The sequence below is a fragment of the Ambystoma mexicanum genome, chromosome 8 (assembly GCF_040938575.1).
Source record: "Ambystoma mexicanum isolate Mex_15411 chromosome 8, UKY_AmexF1_1, whole genome shotgun sequence".
NCBI lineage: Eukaryota > Metazoa > Chordata > Amphibia > Caudata > Ambystomatidae > Ambystoma > Ambystoma mexicanum.
In genome coordinates, this window is record NC_090929.1 from 27,232,280 (window position 1) to 27,258,405 (window position 26,126).

Here is a 26,126-nt window from a genome sequence, read left to right on the forward strand (position 1 = left end):
CGAGTGTGTAAGTGTTTCCTTGAACTTAGTGTATGCCCTGAGTACTGTGTGCCTTGCTACAGCCCTCATCCCTCCTAGAATAAGCCTGGCTGCTCAGCCATCGCTACCAAACCTTTCAGTAGTTCAGGCTAAATCTTTCCGATGGCCCTTCTAAAGTCTTGTCTCAGACAGGACTTTACCCACAACCTCCTAACCGCTGTCCACCCCAAGCTGACTTCTTACAAATCCTCACTGGTCTTATTGCACACAACCTGGAAAGAGTGGTCTCTAATCTAGAAGAAAGCACGTTGGCTAATACTGTGGCTTAAAACCGACATGGACCTAAATGAAAAGGAGAAGCTGGGATCCTTACCACCTTTGGACATGTTATGTTATGTTAAAGGTACTTATATAGCGCACCATCATCAACGGAATTGGTCCCCAGGCGCTCTGGCGGATCTGTATACAGGAAGGGTGGGTATGGTTAGTCTGGAGGAGGGGAGCAGGAGAGGTGATGTACTGTTGGCAGATTCAGCTCGGTATACACCGAGTGCTGGGCTTTGGTGCTAGTATCGGATCGGCCGAGACCTCGGGTGCTGTAGGTAATGTTTATGTGTTGTTGATGCGGCGTGGTAAAGTGCGTGGGGATTGCTGGGAGAGATATGGTTATGTGGTTTGTGTGGTTTAAGTATGCAGAAGATTGAGGGTTAAGTTAGTGGGGTTTGTGTCCTGATTCAGGTACTTACTTTTTTTTTTTTTTTTTACATTTTATTAATTTTACAATAAACTTAGATAATTTCATAGAAAGCAACAATGTCTCGCATCAATCAGATAGAACCAAATTTACAGAATATCTTAAGCATCATATATAGTTCATTCCAACAAAGTAACCATATCCCGTGAAACATAATAAACATTCTGACAGGTATACACTAAAGACAACACAAAAGACAACACAAGCGGGAATGAAAGAGAGAAAAAAGAGAAAAAAAATAAAACCTTCTCTCACTGTACTCCAACCATTCTCATAAATGCTACCCCCATTGTTACAATCCTATCGTCATATCAATCATAAAGATCAATAAATGGGCCCCATAGCTTCATGTAGTCCTCTTCCATTCTTTATTATTCAATGAAACCTTATCATATTGCGTTAAAACTTGCAACTCCGTCAACCATTCCTCAACATTAGGCTTCTTTCACGTTTTCCAAATCCTGAGTATTAGCTTAATTGCTATCATTATGGCCCTGTCAATCCAACAAGTATGTTTTCTAGCACACCCGCATCTTTCTTTATGTGACAGTAAAATTATGTTTGCTGCAGATCTTTGCAAGTGAATATCAAAAATCAAATCAATCCTATCCATTACATCCTTCCAAAACGACTGCACTCTCGGGCATTCCCACAGTAAATGCAAAAGAGTACCTGTACCAACATCACACCACCAGCATAAATCATTTAGTTGATGCCCCAATTTAAACATCTTAACCAGTGTCCAATACAACCTCCCAATAACTGTCGAATTAAACGCAAACCCATATCCGCTCTCAAGTTCAAATTCACCTTCAGAATATCTCTCCAATCCACATCAGAAATAACTTTAACATCATTCGACAAAGTTTCTCTCAATCCAGACCATATTTGAATTTCTTATCAATAGGCATAAATTGCATGTAAGTTTGTACACTGTATTCTTGACCTTCTAATAACTTGCTAACCTCCGGTTTCTTTCCAATTGAACCATCAGCCATATCTATCCTCATATTAATCATAGAAGCTAAAGCCAAGTATCTATTCTCTTCACTTCATCTCAAGTTGTATTTACACTGTAATTCCTCAAAACAACCAGCCTCCATCCATCACATCCGCTAACCTCAGAATTCCCTTATTTATCCAACTTATCCAACTCAGACATTTATTATTGATCTGCATTATCCGAGTAGTGGCCTGATGTATGCATTTTTTAAGGCTTTTGGCACTTTCCGAGTTGCGATGGAATGATTGAGGACGTTCCTGTGATATTCCAGGGGTGTTCCTTGTTTAAGAATTGATTTGTATATATCTGGTGGGCAGGGGTCTTCGGGAGACCCCGAGTTATTGCTTTAATTCACCAGTTTGACGAATGTCTCCACTGATATTTCTGGAAAGCCCCGTAGTTTGTTTGGGTGTTCCTCCTGGGTTTAGGTGGGGATTGTGGTCAGATCAGGCAGTCTGCTGCCGCAATGGTAGGGGCTCGGCATCGACAACCGCAATGGTAGGGGCTCATTAAAGGCCACAATCTCACTCTCTTTCTGAGCCTTTTAACAATACTTTCAGCCTTCAATCATTTTATTCATGTTTACTACTTAAGCATTTGACCTTGCCACAACCAAACAAACAGCGCTGCAAGAGTACGCACAATTTTGAAAATGACCTTTTCCATAATTTCTCACTTCCAATGGAAGCTGTCATTGCTCCTCCTATTACCAGATCCTCCCACCCACAATGCCAAGAGATCATTTGCCAGATATGAAGAGGCTTAAGGCACTGCTTTAAAAGTTAACTGGTTAGTTTAAAATGCACGGTTTCCAGAGAGAAACTAGTGAAAGTTGTTTTAGCACAGGTGTGACAAGTTAAAATTCCTGGTCATGGTTACTAGTGTGGCGGAGGCATGCATGACAGCCTTGAAAGATGCCAATCCCGGTGTAACAAGCCCCTGAACTAGAGTACACAAGCAGGATCGGGCATGATATCTGAGCAGTCCTTAGGAGGGAAAGATGAAAAGGGCACACTGTAGACTTCCAGGCTGCTGGTTACAGTAGGCAGGAACTAAGATTACCTTCAAAAGCCCTGGCTGTAACCAGAGCTGGAGGTATGTCCACAGGTTCACAGTTCATTTACCCACCTTCTTGCTGGCAACCAAGGCCCCTCTCCCCAGTTGCCATTTCTGGAATACACACCCACCTGAAAACAGTGATAAACTGAGGTGTCATGAGCTGGGGACGGAGCTCCCTCACTTCGGCCACGTTCCCCAGCAGACCCAGCATATTTCGGTGAAGTTCCTGCTTCTCTGGGAATTCCTACGAAAATGGGAAAAAGCCATGTTAGTAAAGCCTGTGTGGAGAATGAAGATATATCATCTATACAATAAAAAGCACAGTCCCTCTAGCCTGGACTATCAGAATACACGAGAATGCCCTACTGCACATTTCCCAAGAGTCTGAAAGAGCTCATCGCAATTCCACAGAGCCTGGAAGAGCTCATGAGATTTCCTAGGAGGCAAGCTTTTTTCACCAGGTTTCCCAGGAGCCTGACTCTACCTCAGCATGTTTCTCCATAGCCCGGTGTCTTTTACCACGCTTCCCAAGAGCATGACCTAATTTCACCATGCTGTCTGTTAGGTAAAGATTTGGGGTAGTACCCTTTGGGTGCACTACAACAACATTAGCCTCCTGTCAATAGGACCCACCCTTTGGTATAAGTCTGAACTACACAGGTTGGTAATGTGGTAGAGCAGCCGGGCTAATCTCAAGAGGGGTCAATGTGAGCTGTAGTGAATTTACACAAAGATTCACAGGGACAAGTATCCAAATAAGCGCTTATACACAAGGTTTCTTCATAAAACAGTTATTATTTTATTAACCGGTCATTTGAATAAACCTTCTACAGAAGGGAGCAATTTACCAGCAACACACAAATACCTTCAAAATACACAATCTTAGTTTCTAAATCAGAAAACACCCATTGAGGATGACAAATAGACACTTCCTACACCCTCGGGTGAGTTTAGTAGCTAGGACACTGTGGACATTGATATATTACTGTCAGCATTTAGAATAGCACTGAGAAGAGTGTCAAAGAAAAGGTTATTAGAACAAACAAGAGATCACACATATTCTTAAGCAGGCAAATACTTTGGATACCCCCAATCAGAGTCATTCAGATGAAACAGGCCAAGCCAAAGTCAATGGGCAAAAGTCTATGGGAGCTGAAGCACTTCTTGCAGGTAAGTAAGAAAAGTCTTTGTACAATGTTTGTTTTAGAAGTCTTTGAAGAAAAAGAACAATCTATGTAGGGCCACAAGTTGTTAGACTTGTGCATAGTAGAAAGATGCAAGCAACTCTAAAATAAGAGGTAAGTTCTCTCAGAATTTCACAGTACCTTAAGTTAGAATGCAGCAGATGACTTCTGTTTCTGTGCAGCTCTGCAGATCCTGGTGTTCCTGTGCCTCAGTCATGGGGAGAAGAGGGGGGATTTCTGGGGACTCCTGCACTGCAATGAGACGGTCACCGACAGTAACCGGCAATCTTCAAACAAGTGGCACTTCAGTGTTTCAACTCCTTCTGTCTACCGCAAACAGCACCACCGTGGTTCCTGGCAGTCGAGATGGGCTTTCCTTGCTTCTGGGGTCCAGCACTCTGTTGAGGTGGCTCAGGTTCGGTCAGTCCTGCTTCCTGGGAGTCCGGAGGATCTTCCTGGAGCTCTTGGCCAGCTTAAAAGCAACACACACAAACTGGTGTTCGCTGTCCAGTCATTTGGTCGACAGACAAATGGTCGACGCAATTTGGTCGAAAGACAAATGGTCGAATTTTTTTTTTTTATTTATATATATATTTTTCAGGTTTTCGTTTAGGAAAAAAAGGGTTTTTAGCAAAAAAAAGGGGGTCCGGAGGGGGACCCCCCCTCCCAAAAAAAAAAAAGAAAATGTGAAAATACCAAAAAAAAAATTCGACCATTTGTCTTTTGACCAAATTGCGTCGACCATTTGTCCTGTCGACCATTTATTTTCGACCAAATGACCTGTAACCCTGGTGTTCCTCTCCCTGGCTCTTCGGTTCCAACAGCAACTGCAGTGGAATTGCAACCAGCTCTGAGAGGATGTCAAAGTGGCTTACTTTGGAGTGGATTGGTCCCACCAACTCAAGGGGAGAGGTCGTCCTTACAGGGCTTCTCTAGTTGAAATGAATTTGGAGTTTCAGCACAGCAGCAGGGCTTCACCAGGCAAACCAACGGTCCAGGAGTTGCAACAGGCATCTTCTTCGAGTTCTTCTTCGGATTCCTTCGTCCAGTGGTCGACTCTACCTTCCAAGCCAAAAAGCTTTGCCTTTTATGCAGGTTCCTTATATTCATTCCAGCCGAGCTGTCTGTCACCCAGCAGGATGGCTGTCCTTGCCGGACAGTCAGCGGCCAATCACCTAAGAGTGCACTTGGGTCTCCTAGGAGACTAAGCACAGGGAGTTCCAGGCACCTCCCTCAATTCCTGCATCAACCAGACACTCTGGAGCCAGAATCTCGCCAAAGACAAAACGAAAAAAGGGACCAAACCGGTTTGGCGCATAGAGTAAATCTCAAGAAGGACTTTTCCAACAAGAAATGTCGAAAAAAGAAGACTGGGCCATTTTGACAAAAAGGGCACCCTGGGTGCTTTACCAAGGCTGCAATTGCAGCCCACGGTAAAAACACACAATGGTAGTAAAAAATAAACCACTGCCACCAGCCATAAATTGTAGAAAGGGTAACATAAAAATGTTACATGAGCAACTAGACAATGGGGATACTAAGTAACCCCTCTAGAACCCTATGGTAGATAGTGTGTGCTGGGTCTAGAAAGGTACAAATGTAAGTAAAGTCAATTTCACTTCACTGTTCTTGGAAACAGTAGTTTATCCAAGAGAAGGTATTTAAACCTTTGGGAAATCTGAAAGACTTCCCAGTGCCAATGCACTGAAGGTGCTGTTTGACACAATGTAAAGATGATGCCTATGGAGTTTGTCAGACTCCATACTTAACAAAGAAACACAGAGTTCAAATCACTTTAAAATACATGGGAGAGTGGGAAAAAGGGCCCCATTCTCTCCAGGCTAAAAATTAAAAGTCCTAAAATCCAGCAAAGTTGCTGGGGGTCTCTAAGGTAGAGAGGAATTAGCACATTTCTGAGAACAAGCCTTTCCCAGCAGTAACAGAGGAAACACGTTACCAACTATGAGGGACAAACAATATCAGTCAATGGACTAGAAGAGTCTGCTGGGAGCTAGGACAGCCAAAGTCAATTGGAGCACAGTGTATTGAGCTGGGGCACTTCTTAGACAAAAAGTCTTGCACAAAGTTAGAAAGTTTGTAGAAAAATCACTTTTAGGGTCATAAGCAAATAAGCCTGTGAAAAGCAGAGTTGGAATCAACTCTAAAAGGTAAGCCACTGCAAGTCTCAACTGAGAAAGGCACAGCTCAAAGACACAGAGGTAAGTACCCCAAGTCTAAACAGTACCTCTGGTTTGATAAAAGAGTGGCCCAGCTGGATTCTGTCCGGTTGCAGCGATGCAGACCCGGGGTTCCTGAGCCTCAGTCATGGGAATAAGAGGGAGGACGTCTGGAGGGCTCCTGCAGTGGCACTTTGGAGATCGTGGGCAGCTACGAGCTCTTTTCGGTTCAGCAGCATTTAGCGGAATCAGCGTTTGGTAAACAGCACCGTCGCAGATCTCCGATACCGGTTGGGCTTCCTTCACTCCTTGGGTCCTGCCCTCTGGTGAGGGGACTCGAGCTCTGGTCATCCTGCTTCTGGACGGTCCTTAGAGACTCCTGGAGCTTCTGGCCAGATTTCAAACGTTGCACACGACTACAGATTTTTCGACCCCTGGCACTCGGTTCTTGCTGCAGCGAAGAAGTACAGCCAGTTGGGGAAGATGGTCCAGTGGAGTTCGTCTAGGGGTTAGTTGATCCCACTAACCAAAGGGACGAGGGCGTCCCTTCCAGGGCTTCTCTGTCGAACTGAAAAAGGAGTTTCAGCACAGGAGCAGGGCTTCACAGGGCAATTCAAAGGTCCAGGAGGATGCAGCAAGCTTTGTTCACGGTTTCTACGTCGGGTGTTTCTTCCAGTGGTCGACTCTGTCTCTAGTGCCAAAACCCTTGCCTTTTAAGCAGGTTTCTCCCATTTATGCACAGCCTAACCTGTCAATCACACAGCAGGGTGGCTGTCCTGAAAGGACAGCCAGCCAATCATGACTGGTTGCATTCAGGCATTCATAGAGACAAAGCGACAGGGGAGTTTCGGGAACCTCTCTCACATTCTGCCTTTCCAGACCCACTGGAGCCAGAGGCGGGCTTTAGGGCTGTAACACGTCAAAGGCAAAATGAACAAAGGGCTCAAACCTTGCTCAACGCACATACTAAAAAGACCTCACAAACAGAAAATGACGAAGAAAGAAGACCATGCCCATTTTGACGAAATGGACACCCATGGGTGCTGTAATGCAGCTGAGGGTTCAGCCTGCGGTAGAAAAGCACAATGGTAGGAAATGTAAACCATTGCCAACAGCCATTTAAAGTAGTGAGGGTAACAAAAAAAATGTTACATGAGAATGTAGGATAAGGGGCTACTAGGTAACCCCCCAGCACTCCACGGAGGATGGTGTGTGCTGGACCCACAAAGAGAAAAGGTAAGTAAAGTCAATTTCACTTTACTATTCTTGGGAACTGTAGTTCAAACAAGAAAAGGTATTCAAACCTTATGAGAAATCTAAAAGGATTTCTCCGACACTGCACTGAAGGTGCTGTGCGTCACCATACAAAAAGTAGATGCCTATGGAGTTTGTCAGACTCCAAAAACAGTGGCAACACATAATCCAAATCAGGTAAATACATTAGAGTGAGAAAAAGGTCTTACTCACTCCAGGGTTAAAATTAAAAAGTCCTACAGTCCAGCAAAATAGCTAGGGGTCTCTAAGCTGGGAGGAATTTAGCATTGAAATGAAAATTCTCCCCAACAATCCGTCCTATACGGAGGATGAGCGAGTCTCCCTCCTAAGCGAGACAAAAGCCTCGCTGGTCACGGATCATGCCTCAAAGTTAAAAAACCATCAACCTTGGCCACAGCTATGCCTATAAGCGGAGGTTTATATACCTCATCCCTCGCAAGTAACTCAAACTCTGCTATTGTGGAGTAAACAGATAGGGGGGGGTCGGGACGCTCCTTCAGCCTGCTCAATTAAGGAACTTATTGTATGCAGTCCCTCCTCCCCCATTTCCTTTCCATCATTAGAGCTTCAACGCCAGTGTTTGCAAGAGACAATTTAGGTCCCCCTAAATCTGCCCCCACCACCGCAATGGTTGCGATGCAGGCCTTTTGGGAGAATGTTTTAAATTTGGTAAATCCAACTGTCATCATTTTTGTTTAAAAACAAAAGAAACAGGATATTCATGCCATCAGTTAGACACTCTGCTAACCCAGGCATAACTTCTGATGTACCACCTAATGAGAATGATGACTCCTTTAACGAGGAGGGTGCCTGGGCCCCTATTTCACCATCAAGAACCACCAGAAAAGGAGTCCACTCGCCCCACAATAAGAACATTTCCATGTTGGCAATCAAGGATTTAGAACAGAATTGATTCAGTGAACCAATGACCTTTACCTTTACCATCATTGGTAGCCAAGACTCTTCAGGGAACATTAAAGGCCCCTTTTTCACTGGACGTAACCCCACAACTTGAAAGGATTATTTGTACTCCTGTGAAAGATACCAGGGTTTGCCCAGCTAAGAAATCAATGCCGTTATGCAATATGTGTGTGGGTACCCAACAGGATCTGAAAGCATTATACAACCAGCAGAAACTGGTCTCCACTGCTGTCATTACAGAAAAAATGTTCTTAGTGGAATCCTTCACCAAAGTTCATCAGCGGTTCACGCCGTTAGATCATATGTCCAGACTGGTCCATCCTGAGGGAATTGGACGCAAGGTCTTGGGCCTGTGCCCCTACCTCCTCAGTCTAGCCTTCCCTGGAACCAAATGATGAGGTTGGATGCAGTCTGCTGCCCCTGGATGCTGCCACATCTAGCTTTCTTTAGGTCTCTCAAGGAATCATGATAGAGGCGGCTGTTCACATAGACCCAGCCCTAATGCAAACAGTGGAGGCCTTATTGCGTGAAGGGAGAGGGGGAGTTGTGCCATAAAGATACTGAAGCGGCTGAGTTGGCCGAGTCACCATTGATACCTCTGATGCCTTGTGAGATTTTCGGTCCCCCCTCAGTGAGGCCAAAGAACAAGTTACTTCTTACCTTGTAACGTTCTTTCGACGGGATGTTCCTCCGACGTATTCCTCATCTTAGATATCTCCTTCCAGCTCTGCTGGCCTCGGAAAATGTTTTCTCTAGAGGGCGCTGCGCATCGACGTCCTCCGAGTCGATGTCCCTCGACAGCCGCCGTATCGACGTCGACGTCATCCTGCCTATAAAGGCCGCACGCAGCGTCCGTTGCTCAGTTCCGTTTTGTAGCCCACAATAATTCTTTCTGGACTAGACTAATCACCCTGAAGGAGCGTAAGCTGCAAAAACAAGGGAAGTAGAACTGCGGGGATGGATGGGAGGGTCGATGAGGAATACGTCGGAGGAACATCCCGTCGAAAGAGCGTTACAAGGTAAGAAGTAACTTGTTCTTCGAAGGGATTGTGTCCTCCGACGTATTCCTCATCTTAGATAGGCTCCCATAGCAGTATTCTATTATCGGAGGAGGGAGTACTGACTTCATGCTGTCTTCTATTGATGAATAGAATGCAGTACAGCCCTTCCAAACCTAGTCTCTTGACTGGAGGAGGAATCCAAGTTGTAAAATCGTGTAAAGGTATGGACAGACGACCATGTAGCGTCCGCACAGATGTCTTTAACCGGCACACCTCTTTTGAGGGCCGATGAAGCTGCAATACCTCTGGTCGAATGAGCCCTAAGGTTTTGAGGGGGCTCTTTCCCTGCCAGTTTATAACATTCCAGAATGGCTAGAATGATCCATCTGGAAATGGTCTTAGTTATTGGTAACCCCAGCTTGTGACCTGTGTAACCTACAAACAGCTGGTCTGCCTGTCTTATCCTGGCTAGTCTACTGATGTAAAAACTTAAAGCCCTTCTAGGGTCTAGCCTGTGTAACCTCTCTTCCTCTTTCCCCGATGAGGAGGAGGATAGAAAGATGGTAGGGTAATCTTCTGAGTGATATGGAATTCCGAAACCACCTTTGGGAGGAAATTAGGCTTCACTTGCAGGACAACTTTGTCTTTGTGAAATAGTGTGTGAGGGGGTTTACAAGAAAGAGCTTGTAATTCGCTCACCCTTCTAGCAGATGTAAGTGCTATTAATAAAACAGTTTTAAGGGTAAGGAATCTTAACGAACAAGAATGGAGAGGTTCGAAAGGTGTGCCCATCAGGAAAGTTAGTACTAAGTTTAAATCCCATAAGGGTTCTTGGAATGGTCTTGGGGGATAAACATTAGTTAACCCCTTTAGAAACTGTATTACCAAGGGTAATTTGAAATAGGATGGTTCTTCCGCAGTGCGCTTAAAGATGGATAGCGCTGCGAGATAGCCCTTAATGGTGCCAACTTGAAGGCCTGAATTCGCCAAATATAGAAGGAAGGACAAAACCATTGGTGTACCACATGAAAAAGGGTCGATATTCTGTTCTCTACACCAGCTGCAAAATCTGTTCCAACGGCAGCGGTATAAAGACTTTGTTGATGGCCTCCTTGCCGAAAGCAACACCTCCATATCATCATCAGGGAGGTCCCAATCCTTGTACCTCAACCTTTCAGAAGCCAAGCGTGAAGGTTGAGGGTTTTGATGTCTGGATGGAGAACCTGACCTCCCTTCTGTGAGAGTAGGTTCTCTCTGAGTGGAAGTCGAATTGGAGGGCAGATGGACAAGTCTAGAAGGTCCGGGTACCACGTTCTCCTGGCCCAATCCGGGGCAATTAGGATCATGGTTCTCCGGAATCTTCTCAACCTCCTGATCATTTGAGGAATGACAGGGACCGGTGGGAACGCGTACAGAAGCGGAAACTCCCAGTCCACTATGAACGCGTCTCCCAGACCTCCTCTCGGGGGAAATTCCCTTGAGCAGAACAGATCGTATTTCCTGTTGACGCTGGTGGTGAACAGATCCACCTGAGGGGTTCCCCAAAGGGCGAAGATCTCTTGAAGGACTTCCTGAGCTAGTTCCCACTCCTGGGAGACTGTGCTCTGCCTGCTCAGAGTGTCCGCTGTCAAGTTCTTCTCTCCGGCTAGGTGAACTGCCGATAGAGAGATTCCTTCTTGGATTGCCCAAAACCAGAGCTGCATCGCCTCTCTGCACAGGGGTAGTGATCCTACGCCTCCTCTTTTGTTGAGGTAATGCATGGCCACTGTGTTGTCCGTCATTATCAGGACGTTTTTCCCTTGTACAGCTGGCAGGAACGCCTTCAGCGCAAGTCTGATGGCTCTCAGCTCTAACAGGTTGATATGTAGTCTGGACTCCGATGGAGACCAACGACCGCTGATGGTCAAGTCGTTGGCGTGGGCTCCCCACCCCGTGAGTGAGGCATCCGTGACTACTGTTATCTCCGGCCAGGGTTGCCAAAAATGTTCTCCTTTCAGAATGTTCTCCTGACAGGCCCACCACTGAAGGTCTCGAGCTACTCTGAAGAAGATCTGTCATTCTCCCTGAGAATTGTGACCACCGAGTCCTCAGTGCCCACTGGAGGGATCTCATTCTCAGGCGAGCCTCTGGCACTAGGAAAATGCAGGATGCCATGAGGCCTAGCAACCTCAAAAAGTCAAAGGCTGGGAGACGTTGGGCATTTTGGAACTTGGTAACCATCTGTAGAATATCTTGAGCCCTCACCTCTGGTGGCGAGGCTTTTCCCAGGGAAGTGTCCAGGATCGCTCCTATGAACTGGAGTCTCTGCGATGGTATCATTTGTGACTTCTTTAAATTGAGGGAGAAGCCCAGTCTGTGAAGGAAGTGGCAAACGTGATTTAGTTGGATCTGAGCTTGTTCCGAAGAAACAGCCCTGATCAACCAATCGTCCAGGTAGGGGTAGACGTGAATCCCTTCCCTCCTTAGACTTGCTGCCACTACCGACATTAACTTGGTGAAGACCCTCGGGGCGGAGGTCAGCCCAAATGGCAGCACTCGAAATTGATAGTGAGAGTTGCCAATTGCGAACCTCAGGTATTTCCTGTGTTTGAGATGGATAGGCACATGGAAATAAGCGTCCTGAAGGTCCAGAGATACCAACCAGTCCTGGAACTGAAGGGCCTGGAGGATCTGAGAAAGAGTGAACATCTTGAATTTGTCTTTTCTGAGGAATTTGTTCAATTCTCGCAAGTCCAAGATGGGTCTCAGTCCTCCGTCTTTCTTTGGAATGAGAAAGTAAGGGGAGTACCAGCCCTTGTTCCTCTCCGCTACAGGTACCGGTTCTATGGCACCTTTCTCTAGCAGGTCCAAAATTTCCTGCAAGAGGAGCGGGTCTGGAGCTTTCTGAGAGCTGATCCCCGGTGGATGACTCTGAGGTATACGTAGGAAAGGCAGGCAGTAACCTTGGGCAACTGTTTCCAATGCCCAAGCATCTGACGTGATAACCTGCCATACCGCCAGATGTGGAGTCAACCTGCCTCCTACAGGTGTCCTGTGAGGGAAGTCCTCAGAGTGGTTTTGGAGCGGCTGATGCAGATGCCGATGGTAAAGAGGCACCTGCTGTTGCTGCGGCTTTTGAATATCTACCCCGTCCACCTCGGGTAGGTCTTCTTTGTCCCCTTTGAGCCGGTCGTCCTCTACCTCTTCCGAATGCGGAGTAGAAGCGAAAGGACTTGCCCCTCGCAGAGGTTCCTGTAGGACGAAAAGGAGTTTGACGGATTGCAGCTCCTAAGGATTTTGCTGCTGCTTTTGAAGTTTGCAGTTTTTCTAAACTGTCATCCGCCTTTTTCCCGAACAAAGAAGAGCCATCGAATGGCATGTTCAAGAGCCTGGCTTGCACATCTGGGGCAAAACCAGACTTTCTCAACCAAGCGAATCTCTGGTTGATGTACTTGCCGCCATTGCTCTGCTGATACTGTCAGCCGAATCAATGCCCATCTGGAGGGATTCGCACATAGCGTCTTTACCGTCCTGTATAATATTCAGGAACGCATCCCTTTCTTCTCCCTCTGGGATGCAGTCAGCCGCTGTAGAAGCACACTCCCAAAGTGTATGGCTGAACCTAGCAAGGGTGCAAGTAGCATTAACAGATTTTAATGCCATGCTACATGCTGAAAAGACTTTCTTTGCCATAGCATCATATTTTTTATCGTCCCTGTCCTGTGGGACGGTAGGATAAGCCGTCTTGACATCAGTAGAGGATGCTGCCTGTACCACCAGACTTTCTGGGGATGGGTGTTTAGACAAAAACTCCGGGTCTGTAGAGGATACCCTGTACTTAGTAGATAGTTTTTTGTTTACTGCTGGTACGACATCTGGGGTTTCCCAGTTTGTCATGACCTTCCTCTGAAGAGCTTTATGAAAAGGCACCACAGGATTCTCCTGTGGGCCTTTGTCAAGAATATCCGTGAAGTCATCTTGTTGGAAAGATTGTGAAGGTGCAGACCACCCCATGAACTCTGTGATCCTGGCCATTAAGGCTCTATAGGGGGTTTCAGCATGCTCCCCCGGATCTGGCCTAGCAAACTCCACCTCAGGGGAAGTGTCTAACCCACTTGCCTCATGTAAGGAATCATGAAGATCCTTTAACCTGCGTTCTTCAGAGGAAAATTCCTCTCTAATTGGGGTTACAGGTCCCTGCAACTCAAATGTGTCTTCCTGTTCAGACAATTCACCCTCTTCCAAAATTGAGGACATAGTTCTCAATTGTTCTGAACTCATAAAGGGAGTAAATCCCATTTCCAGGGCAGAGGGTGCCGAGCTTGTCATTATCGGCCTCGAAAACGTCGATGACGCCGAAGGCTTCGAGAGTGGCGTCGAAAACAAAGGCGGAGGCTTCGAAGACCTCGACAGAATTGGGATTCTACTCGACAATCTCGAAGCCATCGCGGACCTGGGGATAGTCAATGGGTGTGTCGTGACCGTGACTTTTCTTGGTGTCGAAGCTGGCGTCGAGTCGACAGACCCGTGTGTCGATGGTTCCTTCGACAACGGCGTCGAAGACACCGACCTCGGCGTCGACGGAACCTTCGAGGAAGGTTTGGAGGTCATAGTCCTACTCGAGGGTTCGAGACGCGCTCGAGAGGTTTCCTTCGCCGGGTACTGCGACTCGCGGCGTTTTTGACCTTCGGGTCTTTTGACCAGAGCATCGCTCTCGGCAGTCTTCGAGGGGGTCGAGGCCGCTTTCTCGAAGTCGCTCATCATATTTTTGCGGAATTCCTCCCATTCAGCCCGGGAACTATGTTTCGTGGGGCAAGGGATTCTTTTTGGCGAAACAGAGGAAGATGAAGACGGAGAAGGGGATCTTCGACGTCTCCTCTTCGAGTGCTTCGATCTCGAGGAGTGATGGGACCCACTCCGAGACCTGGAGCGCGAATGGTGACGAGGAGACGAATGTCTCGACTTCGTCGACGAAGAAGAAGCTTTAAAAGTCTTACCTTTCTCCAGCTTCCCCAAACGCTCCTTCAGGGCTTTAGCTGTCATGGACATACAGTCCTCGCACTCCGAACAATGATGTTCAGCTCCCAAACACCACAGACAAACTCTGTGAGGGTCAGTCAGAGACATCTTTTCCCCACAATCTCAGCATTTTTTGAAGCCGGATCGAGGAGTTGTCGGTTCCGACGAGGAAGCCATCGAGTACGGATCGAATAACTCGAGGTAAATAAGATTAATCTGACAAGAACTGAGCAACGTTATTCCGAGGCACTGAGTAAGCGTGGAAAAACGGAACTGAGCAACAGACGCTGCGCGCGGCCTTTATAGGCAGGATGACGTCGACGTCGATACGGCGGCTGTCGAGGGACATCGACTCGGAGGACGTCAACGCGCAGCGCCCTCTAGAGAAAAAATGTTCCGAGGCCAGCAGAGCTGGAAGGAGATATCTAAGATGAGGAATACGTCGGAGGACATAATCCCTTCGAATAAAGTCCGACGCCTAGGACTAATCAATTGTTGGTGACTGTGGAACCATTAACTGGTGGGCAGGTCTCAAAGAAGTCAAAAAACAGGAAAACCACCCTTAAGAATGTGGGTATGGGCTCAAGAAAGTTCCCCAGGAACCTATCACTCCTGCACCTCCCATTTGAACCGCATGCTCCAAGCTAAACTTCAGTCATGTTTGGCACCATCTGCACCGGCGGTGCCCTTACCCGGAAACCAACAACTTGGTCTGACACCGGTAAGGGACGAGGAGATTGTTGACTTAACAGAACAAGTCCAACGTCATGGTATAGCGGGTGTTAGGCAAGATTGCATGTAGTAATCCTGTGGGAGACTACACCAGCCTTGTCCTCTGGGCAATAGATACCCAACTATTGGTATAGGACTGTACTACACAAGTTGGTAGAGTGACTGAGCAGCCAGACTCATCTCAAGAGGGGCAATTGTTAGCTGTAGAGATGCAACATAGAGATTCAGAATGACAAGTATTGAAATAACACTTATACTCAAGGTTTTCTAGTAAAATAATTATTCATTAATTTAACAGTCAGTTTTAAAATAAGCATTGTTTAGAAAGGGCAATAGGCAACAATAAAATACACTCCTTCAGCTTTCAGTTAAGTACGTAGATACCCTTTTGGGATATATATATATATATATCTCACTCTCACTCACACACACACTTGAACAAAGTCTAGAGGAACTGAGGCACTTCTTGTAGAAAGCACAAACGTCGTGCACAATATTAAAGAGCAAGTTTGTAGAAAAGAATCACTAGGGCTACAAGATGAGAGGCTTCTGAAAAGCAAAGATTCAAGCAACGCTGCAAAATGCAGCTACTGCAGGTCTCCAGTGCGAGCGAGCAAGCTACAAGCAACAAGAGTTAAGTACCCCTAGTTAGACAGTACCTTAGGTCTGAAGAAAAGGATCCAGCTGGCTTCTGTTCTGGTTGCAATCCTGCAGTTCCTGTGTTCCTGTGTTCCTGGGCCTCAGTCGTGGGGACAAGAGGGAGGACATCTGGAGGACTCCTGCACTGCAGTTTGAAGGTCGGCAGCTACAATGGGCTTACTTCAGATCAGCAGCACTTTGTGGTTTCAGATACCGGCAAATAGCACCACCACGGTTCCTGGACACCTTGTGGGCTCCCCTTGCTTCTGGGGTCCAGCACTCTGTTGAGGTTGCTCAGGCTTGGGTCACCCTGCTTCGGGAGGGTCCTCAGGATCTTCCTGGAGCTCGGGTCCAGCTTAAAGACGATGCACTCGTTCCTGGTGTTCCTGTTCCTTGGCACTCGGTTTCAGCAGCGGCAAACAAGTACAGCCAGCAGGGAGAGGGGTTCCAGTCAAGTTCGTCTTGGGGTCAGTTGGTCCCACCAACCCAAGGTAAGAAGTCGTCCGTTCCGGGCTTCTCTAGTCGATACGAAAATTGGAGCTTCAGCACTGCAGCAGGGCTTCACCGGGCAAACCAACTGTCCAGGAGGGTGCAGCAAGCTTCTCTTCCAGTTTCTTCTTCGGTTCCTTCGTCCAGTGGTCGACTCTGCCTTCTCTCCAAGAGACCTTGCCTTTTATGCAGGATTCTCCCATTCATCTGCAGCCTAGCTGTCACACACACAGCAAGGTGGCTGTCCTCCAAGGACAGCCAGCCAGCCAGCCAATCACCTGTGGGTGCATTCCTGTAACCAAGGCGACTAAGCACAGGGAGTTTCGGGAACCTCCCTCGCTTCCTGCCCTGCCAGACACGCTGGAGCTAGACACGGGTTTCAGCAGTGAAGCCCGCGAAAGACAAAACGAACAAAGGGATCAAACCTGGATTGGCGCGCAGAGTAAAACCCAAGAAAGACCTCACAAGCAAGAAATGGCGAAAAAAGAAGACCAGGTCCATTTTGACAAAATTGGCACCCTTGGGTGCAATACTGCACCTGAGGATTCAGCCTGCAGTAAAAACACACAATGGTTGGAAAATTAAACCACTGCCACCAGCCATTAATTGTAGAAAGGGTAACATAACAAATGTTACATGAGAAAGTAGGAAAAGGGGCTACTAAGTAATCCCCAGTACTTCCACATTAGATGGTTTGTACTGGACCTACATAGGAAAAACTGGAAAGTAGGCAATTTCACTTTACTGCTCTTGGGAACAATAGTTCGCCCAAGAGAAGGTATTTAAACCTTAGAGAAATCCATAGGACTTCTCTGTGACAGTGCACTGAAGGTGCTGTGTGTCACAATACAAGAGGTGATACCTATGGAGTTTGTCAGACTCCAAAACCAAAAGAAACACAGAGTCCAAATCAGATAAAAATGCATGAGAGAGTGAGAAAACAGTCTCACTCAATCCATGATAAAAATGAAAAGTCATGAAGTCAATTTGTACCCCTGCCCGGAAAGTCTTTCAAGGTTGGCAACCTTCTCCATATTGCCCCTCTCAACTCTCGCTCAGCTGTCAAATACTCCTCTGACATCTGCCGCCTCTTGGAAGAACTCGATATCTATGGCCTTGGTCTTACGAAGACATGGTTCACAGCCAGCTCTGTCACAAGCTTTGACACTCTTCTCCCTGATGGCTACAAGATCCTCTCTGCCCCCATATCCAACCGATCTGCAGGGGGTGTAGCCTTGATCTTCCTGGAGTGGATTCCTGCCTCTGTCATTCCTATGCAGGCCTACTCCTCTTTCAAATGCCTTGTCTGCAGGCTCTCTCTCTCTCTCCTGGCCACTCTCTTACCGTGGCTACGATCACCCACCTGGTCAGATCGCCTCCTTCCTCTCTGAGTGGGCGGACCTCTCCTCCTCCCTCCTTGCCTCAACCACTCAACACCTCCTTCTTGGAGCCTAACATCCACCTGGATGCTTCCTGTCCCTCCTCTGGACTCTTTCACAACCTCTGCGACTCACTTTCTATTCTACCCGCTGGCCCGACTCACTCTGCAGGGCACTCTGGATGTTCTGATCTCATCAAACCTCCACCTCTCTATCCCCCTCACCACTCTTCTCTCCTGGAGGGATCACCTTCTCCTTTCCTCCCATCTCTCCCTCTTCACCCCTCAGAACAAGCCAACTCCAGCACTGCCACCTACCGTCTCGGTCATCCGACCCATGAAGAGTGTGTCAATTGAGGCCTCCTCCTCCTCCTCCTCCTCCACCTCCTCCTCTTCCTCCTCTTCCTCCTCTTCCCCCTCCTTCTCAGGGTGGCTGAGAGGAAATGGCTAGCTTCTTGCGCATCCTCTGACAAACTGGCCTGCCGCCTGGTCCAAAGGCAATACCGGCTCTCTGTCCGGACTAAGCAGAGAGCCCACATCCAAACCGGCGTCTCTGCAGCATCGACAACTCAGCCAAACTCTTTAAAATCTGCAAGGAGCTGGCCAATCCTGCTGCAGTCTATACCTCTCCTGTCCCCTCATTTCATCTTTAAAACCCAGTACCTTCTGTCCACCCTCTCGTCCTCTGCTCCTCCTCCCTCTACTCACTCCTCTACCTCTGGCCCCCTCTCCTCCTTTTTTAGCTTCCTTTTCTCTGTTCTCCCCTAACAAGGTTTCTAGACACGTCCGACCTATGAAAATCTCATCAAAACAGGTTCTTCCCTGTTCTTCCAAAACAATCAAGGCCCACACTGACGCCCTCGCTTCTGCCCTGGTGGACATCTACAATCACTCCTTCGCCACTGGAGCCTTCCCTTCCCCCCTGAAGCACTCTCTTGTGCAACCTCTTCTCAAGAAACCCTCAGCTGACCCCTCCTGCCCGGCTAACTATTGCCCGATCTCCATCACCCCTTTCCTGGGCAAACTCCTGGAAAGGCTGGCCATCTCCCAGCTTAATCTTCACACGGAATCTGTTGGTTGTCTCCATGACCATCAGTCTGTCTTCAGAGCAGCCAGAAGCACGGAAACTGCTCTCCTGAACATCCGTAAAGACCTGCTCTCTAACGTTGATTCTAATCACCCCTCTCTCTGCATCTTACTCTATCTCTCTTCTGCCTTTGACATGGTCAACCATGCCATCCTGCTCAATTGTCTCCGTGATAACTTGGGCATCACCGATCAGGCCCTGCCCTGGCCTGGCTGACCTTGTTCCTCTCTGATCGACCCTCCCAGGTCCAACTTGGGTCCTTCCTTTCCTCGATCTCACTCTCTCCCTGTGGTGTTCCCCAGGGGTCTAACCTCTCTCCCTGGCTGTTCAACTAATAGCTGGCACCTCTCGCCCACTGCACTGCTGCTCTCTGCTCCAACTTTCAGTGCTATGCGGATGACAATCAACTTGTTTTCAGGCTCCCCACTGCCACCTGTTCTCCTCTCATCTCTGTCTGTCTGCTATCCAGGAGTGGTGTGTCCCCAACGATTTCTGCCTTAATGCCAGTAAGATGGAGATTATTTTCATCGGTACACCTGCACCCTCCTTTCCTGTCACTCTCTGGCCAGCCTCCCTTGACCGCCTTCCTGCTCCCACCTGTGAGGCCAAGAACTTTGCGGCCATTTTCGACTCCACACTCTACTTGTCTCCACACATCTCTGATGTCTCTAAGAAGTCAAACTACCAACTGCACCTCTTCAGAGGTATTCTTCCTTTCCTCTCCTTCCCCAGGAAGTTTGCTGTCTCTAGAGCTCTGGTTCTCTCTAGGCTGGACTACTGCAACTGCCTCTTTCTAAACCTGCCTGCTTCTACTCTCCGCCCTCTGCAACTTATCCAGAACAGGAGTGCAAGACTTGTCCTTGGCCTCAAGCCCAGGGACCGTATCTCTCCAGCACTGAAATCTCTGCATTGGCTACCAGTTGCTGCAAGTATTAAGTTCAAGACCCTGCGCATTGTCCACAAGGCCTTCTGGGACCTGGGTCCTCAATACCTTCAACTCTCTCTTCCTAAATCCCTTCCTACTTCGCTCCTCCACCTCCAACTCCCGCAGGGTCAGTCGCTTCTCCAAGCAACGAGTTGGTGGTAGATCTCTTTCTTCGGCTGGGGCCTCCCTCTGGAACAGCCTCCCTGCTTCTCTGAAACTTGAGGAGAACCATCTCTGGTTCCGGAAGCACCTCAAGACCTTCCTCTTTGCATCTGCTTTCTCTCTTCCTCTCCCCTGCCGATTTCCTGTCTGATACAGCACTGGTCACCTGGCTACCCGCTGATTTTGGGCCCAAGTACCTGCCACCCAGTTGCACACCTACATTGCCTCCCCGCAACCCTTGCACTTGGGTCTTTATCTATAACCATGCAGTCCCCCTACCTGCACTTTTGGACACCTGCTGTCTTCACTTACCCTTGCACCTGCTACCTGCTGGCCGCACTGCTTGTTACTGTTTTAATCCCATGTACAGCACTGCCCCCTCCCCTTTCCCCTGGCACTTTTCTCCTCCTCCCCACCCCTGCACTTGCGCAATCTCAATGTCACTTGGCCTAGTAAGATCGTTGTTTCTGTCCTCCCTCTGTTCCCCCTTCCTTGTTATGTTATGTTATCTTATGTTATTTTATTTAGAACACGCCAAAGCCTGCTTGCCTCGTCGCGCCTTGAAACACTTGTGTATAGGCACGTAACAAATACCATCTCATATCATATCAGCAAAAGAGTTGGGGGTCTCTAAGGTAGAAGGGAATTAGCACAGAAATGAGAATTCTCCTTAACACTCGTCCCCCCCAGACTAAGGGACAAGAGTATTTAATCCACTCCTGGATGAATCTCCTAATCCAGTCGGTCATACTTTCTGAAGAGACCAATCCGCATTTTTGTGATTACACCCTGACCTGTGTACTATGGTGAAATCAAACCCCTGGAGGCTGATTGACCAGTTTAACAATTTATGATTCTCCCCCTTCATCTGCACTAACCATCTCAAGGGTTGGGGGTCTGTCTGAATTACAAAAGTAGATCCATACAAGTATGGTCTAAACTTCTTCAGAGACCAGACAATGGCAAAACACTCACGTTCAATAGTTGCCCACCTTGTCTCAGGGTCCTTCAGTTTCCTAATGATGAAGCAGATAGGGTGTTCCCTGCCTTTCACATCCAGCTGACTCAGAACTGCACCTACCCCTGTATTAGAAGCATCTGTCTTTACAATAAAGGATTGGTTGTATTCAGGAGCTCTCGAGACTGGAGCTTGACAAAGGGCTTTCTTAAATCCTTCAAAGGCTTGAGTGCATTCCTCATTCCGCCTGACATTCTTGGGGAATTTCGGTGTGGAGATCACATTTAAGGGAGAAGCTATGGTCCCATAGTTCTCAATGAAGTTCCTATAGTACCCAGTGAGATCTAGAAAGGCTTTCACTTGGGTTTGAGAAGTAGGGGTGGCCCAGTCTTGTACAGATTGTACTTTGCCAGGCAATGGCCTTATTTCACCTCCTCCTACCTCAAGGTAGACCACTTTGCTCTGACCAATTTCACATTTAATAGCCTTTATGGTCAGATGGGCCTGTTTAAGAGCCTGGAAAACATATCCAAGGTGGTCAAGATGCTCCTCCCAAGTGGGGCTGAACACTGCAATGCCATCCAAGTATGCCATGCAGAAGTCCTCCATCCCATTCAGAACTTGATTCACCATCCTCTGGAATGTAGCAGGTGCATTCTTGCGTCCAAAAGGCATAACCTTAAACTGGTAGAGGCGTCCTGGGGTAGAAAATGCAGTTTTGTCCTTGGCATGGTCTGTCAGAGCTATTAAAGTTACTCACCGTAGTGACTATCTTACTCCTAGTCCATAGTCCCCTTTCCTCCAAACTTTTGGGACATTCCGTCCAGTGCGACGGGACCGGAGCACTTTCGTAAAAAAGCATCAAATTGAAAAATGTGTCCTTCTCTTTTCACGCGGAGTACCGCATGTGGCTGTAACCCCGCCCTCTTGAGCTCCGCCCCACGCATCGCCCTTCAGTCCTTCTCTATCGCCAGGTCTGAGACCTTTTAAGCAATAATAGAGGATACTTATTAGAGGGGACGGCGGGCGGCTGTATGGACGAAAGGGGACTTTGGACTAGGAGTAAGATAGTCACTACGGTGAGTAACGTTGTTATACTCCTACGTCCCATCCCCTTTCCTCCATACTTTTGGGAGATTACCAAGCACTCCTCACAGGAAATACGGGTGGATGGAACCTCCTTACTGAAAAAGGTTTTTAAGAACAGCCTGGCCGAATTGAGCATCGGCTCTGGAGCTCAGGTCTAAGCAGTAATGCTTACCAAAAGCTGATGGGAAAGCCCACGTAGCTGCTTTTTGCAACGGTTCGATGTGCTTACAGAGCGACCAATAGATGGGAGGCAATGAGAGGAAAGCATAAGCTTTCATGTTGACCCTCAAGCTGCTAAAAGGACCACCTCTGGCGTGCCCCATTGCTGGAAAAAGCTGGAGATGATATTGCTGTTCATCTCACACTCGTAACCGATGCCGACTGAATTAATCTGCGGTCATATTGAGGTGACCCAGGATGTGTGGAGCCTGGAGCCAAACAATATACTGGATGGCCCAGCCCAAATTTGTATGGCAAGATCCACAAGGAGAGGCGAGTCTGTGTCGCCCTGCTCGTTGATGTAAAACCTTGCTTTAAGGGAGGTATTCAAAATGGCCGCCGTGGCCCACAGAGGTTGGGCAGCCATTATCACACACCAGGGGCGAAGTGCGGCACAGAAGCAAGTGGAGCAATAGTCTCCCCACAGGAGTCAGGGGCCCTGCGTGCCATCATAGCCTTGAAACAAGGACCTTGGCAGAGCCGCTACTGGCAGATCTAGGGTGTTTATTCGACACGTCAGGGGCTTCCCCATTATTAGCCTCTAGTGGGGGATCCTTGGCAGAGCTGGTACTGGAAGGTCTGTGTTGCGTGACTGCCTTCTTTCTCCCCCTCAACAGACCTGGTATCACCACGGCTGCGCGCGCGGAAAGGCTTAGGGATATACCTTATAGCCAGGACCTTTGATGAGCACCTCTCAACTCTGTTGGTGACCAATTTAGCCCCAAGCAGTGGAACCTCAGGTTTAACCTTGGTCTTATAGCCACCTCGCGAGGGCCTCGAGGCAGGCCTTGGTACAGTTCGCTCCAGATGGAGAAGCCGCAGGGAGAACCCTGGTGTCCAAAGCCACAGCAGAACTGAGGTCAGCCTTAGCCCCAAATGGGGAACCTTGGAAGAAGATCTGGTACTGGGAGACCGCTGCAGGGCCCCTCAGAGGAGTTTCCTGTGCGTATATCTGAGCCGAGACCAAAAGGAGTACCTGAATCTTAAGTGTTCTGCTCCCACGGAGAACCGCAGATATTCCATATGCGGGCTCCAAGTCAGAATGTGCATTTACGCATCCTGGAAGACCACCACAGTGAGCCAATTGCCCTTTCGAAGAGAGGACTATTATTTGGCAGGGCGTGATCAACTTGAATCTCTCTCGGAAAGACCAAAGATAGTGCACAGGCCAGCCTGGTTGAGCACTGTAAAGGGATGGTAGTACTAGCCCCTTCCCTGCTCCATGAGGGGAACAGGTTCCACCGCTCTGTGGTATAGACGTTTCTGTACCTCTGCTCTGAGGGAAGGCATCCCGATCTGTCGGAAGAGAGGTATGAAGGGTGGGGTAAGAGGAAAGGGCAAGCGGAAACCTGCCTTAACGATGGACAAACCCCATCAGTCTTCGGTGATGGTTTGCCATGCCTCCAGATGAGACGAGATTCGTCTTCCCACCGAAGTGTAGTGTGACCAACAAAAATATCATTTGGTGATTTGTCGGCAGGGAGTTTACCTGTCCCTGTAGAGGAGGCTGATGCCCGAGAGAAAAACCAACCACCTTGCCGATGCTGCTTAAGGCAGGGCTCCCAACAGGAGTTTCAGATCGGCACGCACGGCGACCCTGAAACCCCTGATCCCAGAGAAGTTCCGAGTCTGGGATCCTGACCTCTGTGTACAAGGGGACTTAGCTGAAGCTGTCGCCAGGACCGGCAAATGGGTCTTTGTTGTCCACAAAGCGTGGAAAAGCTGCTCAGCCCCAAAAGGAACGCTCCCAGCACCAGTCGTCATGAAAGTTGATGTAAGGGAGGTATCCAAAATGGCCACCGTGGACCAAGGAGGTTGGGCCGCCATTTAGTCAACACCTGAAGAGAACTGTGTCATAGGGGAAAATGAGGCAACTGTCGCCTCAGGGGAGTCAGGAGACTTAAGAAACACTTAGCCTTGAAACAAGGATCCTCGGCCGAGCCAGTGCTGGCAGATCGAGGATGTTTAGTGGACAACCTAGGAACTGACCCAGAATTAGCCTCTAATGGAGGAACCTCGGCAGAGCCGGTACTGGAAGGCATGTTGCTGATCACCTTCTTTGCCCCCTCGACAGAATCGGTACCACCACAACCCTGAGCGTGGGACGGTTGAGGAATGTACCCTACCGACAGGACCCTTAGAGGATCTCTTGACTCCGTCAGTACTGTATTTAGAGGAACCTTGGGTTTTAACCCGGAACATATAGCTCCCTCAAGAGGGGCCTCAAGCCGTGGCTCGTTGTGACAAGCACCAGAAACGGAGACCTCAGGGCGAACCCTGGTATCCAGAGCCACAGGCGAACTGAGCTGAAACTTAGCACCCAAATGGTGAACCTCAGTAAACCTCGGAGCCACGTCCGGTTTTGGCAGGTCTTCTGAGGGACCCTCAGAGAACACTCTATTGTGCCTATTAGGCCCTTGAGGCACCTCAGGGGAATCCCTGGAAACAGAGCTACACAAGCCCCTCCCGGTCATGGAATGCTCTCACCGAGCAGGGCTGCTCATCGCCGTCCTAAACCGCTTAAGGCACATCCCAACGAGAATGGTCCTCCACGCCTACCGCCTCAGGTTTTAAAAAGAAAGCTGAATCGGAGCAGCCGGGGCGGAACAGGAGTGAAAAGACATTTGAAATACGTCTTCATAGGGTCAGAGTGCATGAGCATCTGAAACTTCCCAAAAAAACTCATCCTCAGGGCTTAGGTGTCGAAGAGGAAGAAACCGCTCGTAAGGGACCTACCCCCCGAACACAAGGAGGATGGTTGCCAGGAGGGTCCACCACCAGCCGGGTCCACATTGATCAGTGGAGCAAAAGCAGGAGGGAGCGAGACAGTATGAGGCAGCAGAGCCACGCACGCCGGTCAAAAGAAGGGGGCGGAACAGGTTACTATTGCCGAAAGGAATGCTTCCAGCACCAGATGTTGTGAACGTAGGTGTAAGGGAGGTATCCAAAATGGCCTCCATTTTATCGCCACCTGTAGAGATCTGCGTCACGTGCGTAGCTGAGGCAATTGCCTCCTCAGGAGAATCAGGGGACTTAAGGATCCTCGGCAGAGCCGGTAGTGGGTGGTCTCGGATGTTAAGTCGACATCTTCGAACCAGACTCAAAATTAGCCGGTATCAGAGGTATTGCGGTCCGTGGCCCCCCTCTTTGCCCCCTCGACAGAACCGGTACCACCACGACCCTGAGCGTGGGACAGTTGAGGACAATACCTCAACGACAAGACCCTCTGGAAAGGCCTCTCAGATCTGTCGATATAGATTTTAGCCTCCACAAGAGAAACCTCTGGTTTCAACCTGGTACGTAAAGCTCCCTTAAAAAGGAGCCTCGAGTCGGGACAAGGTACAGACTTTAGCCTCCACAAGAGGAAACTCAGGTTTCAACCAGGTTACAGCAGGGAAATCTCCAGAAAATGAGAACTCGTGGTGAACCCTGGTATCCCAGCACCCAGCCGAACTGGACTTAACTTTAGCACCGTGATGGTGAACCTCAGAACAATGTCCAGTACTGGCAGGTCCGTCAGGGCCCTCTGAGGAATCTCTGGTACGCCTGTTAGGCCCTTGGGGCACCTCAGGGGAAAGCCTGGTGACAGAGCTACAAGAAAGGCCCTTAAAGTACTCCCTCATGGGGTCAGAGTGCATAAGTCTCTGAAACTTCCCGAAAAAGGCATCCTCTGATGAAGATTTAGACACTCGAGTGGGCAGAGGCCGCTCATAAGGGGTATACCCCCACAAACGTAATGAGGAAGGCTGCCAGGAAGTGAGACAGTATGCGGTAGTGGCATCCGAGCATGCCAGTCATAAGAAGTGCGGAACGGATTCGCACGGACTAGTGGAAACGATTGTTCAACAAAAAGAAGGTTGCCAGCACCAGTCTTCGATAGCGTGGGAGTAAGGGAAGAATCCAAAATGGCCACTGTAGACCATGAGGGAAGGCCCGCCATTTTGTCCATACCTGAAGAGAACTGCGTCACATTTGTGGATGAGGCAGGTATCTACACAAAATGGTCAGGGGACTTGATCGAAACTTTAGCCTTGACACAAGGATCCTCGACAGAGCCAGTACTGTGGGGCCTCGGATGTTTAGTGGACATCCTGAAG

At 48.5% G+C, this 26,126-nt stretch overlaps 1 protein-coding gene across 4 annotated transcripts in view; it reads right to left on the minus strand.

The window, feature by feature from the left end:
• Positions 1 to 26,126, minus strand: part of ZER1 (zyg-11 related cell cycle regulator) — a 423,267-nt gene that overhangs the window by 157,942 nt on the left and 239,199 nt on the right. For all 4 annotated transcript variants that reach the window (XM_069609184.1, XM_069609185.1, XM_069609186.1 and 1 more), the window contains exon 12: positions 2,924 to 3,039. In XM_069609184.1, the coding sequence (XP_069465285.1) occupies positions 2,924 to 3,039 (116 nt within the window). The remainder of the gene's footprint in view (positions 1 to 2,923; positions 3,040 to 26,126) is intronic.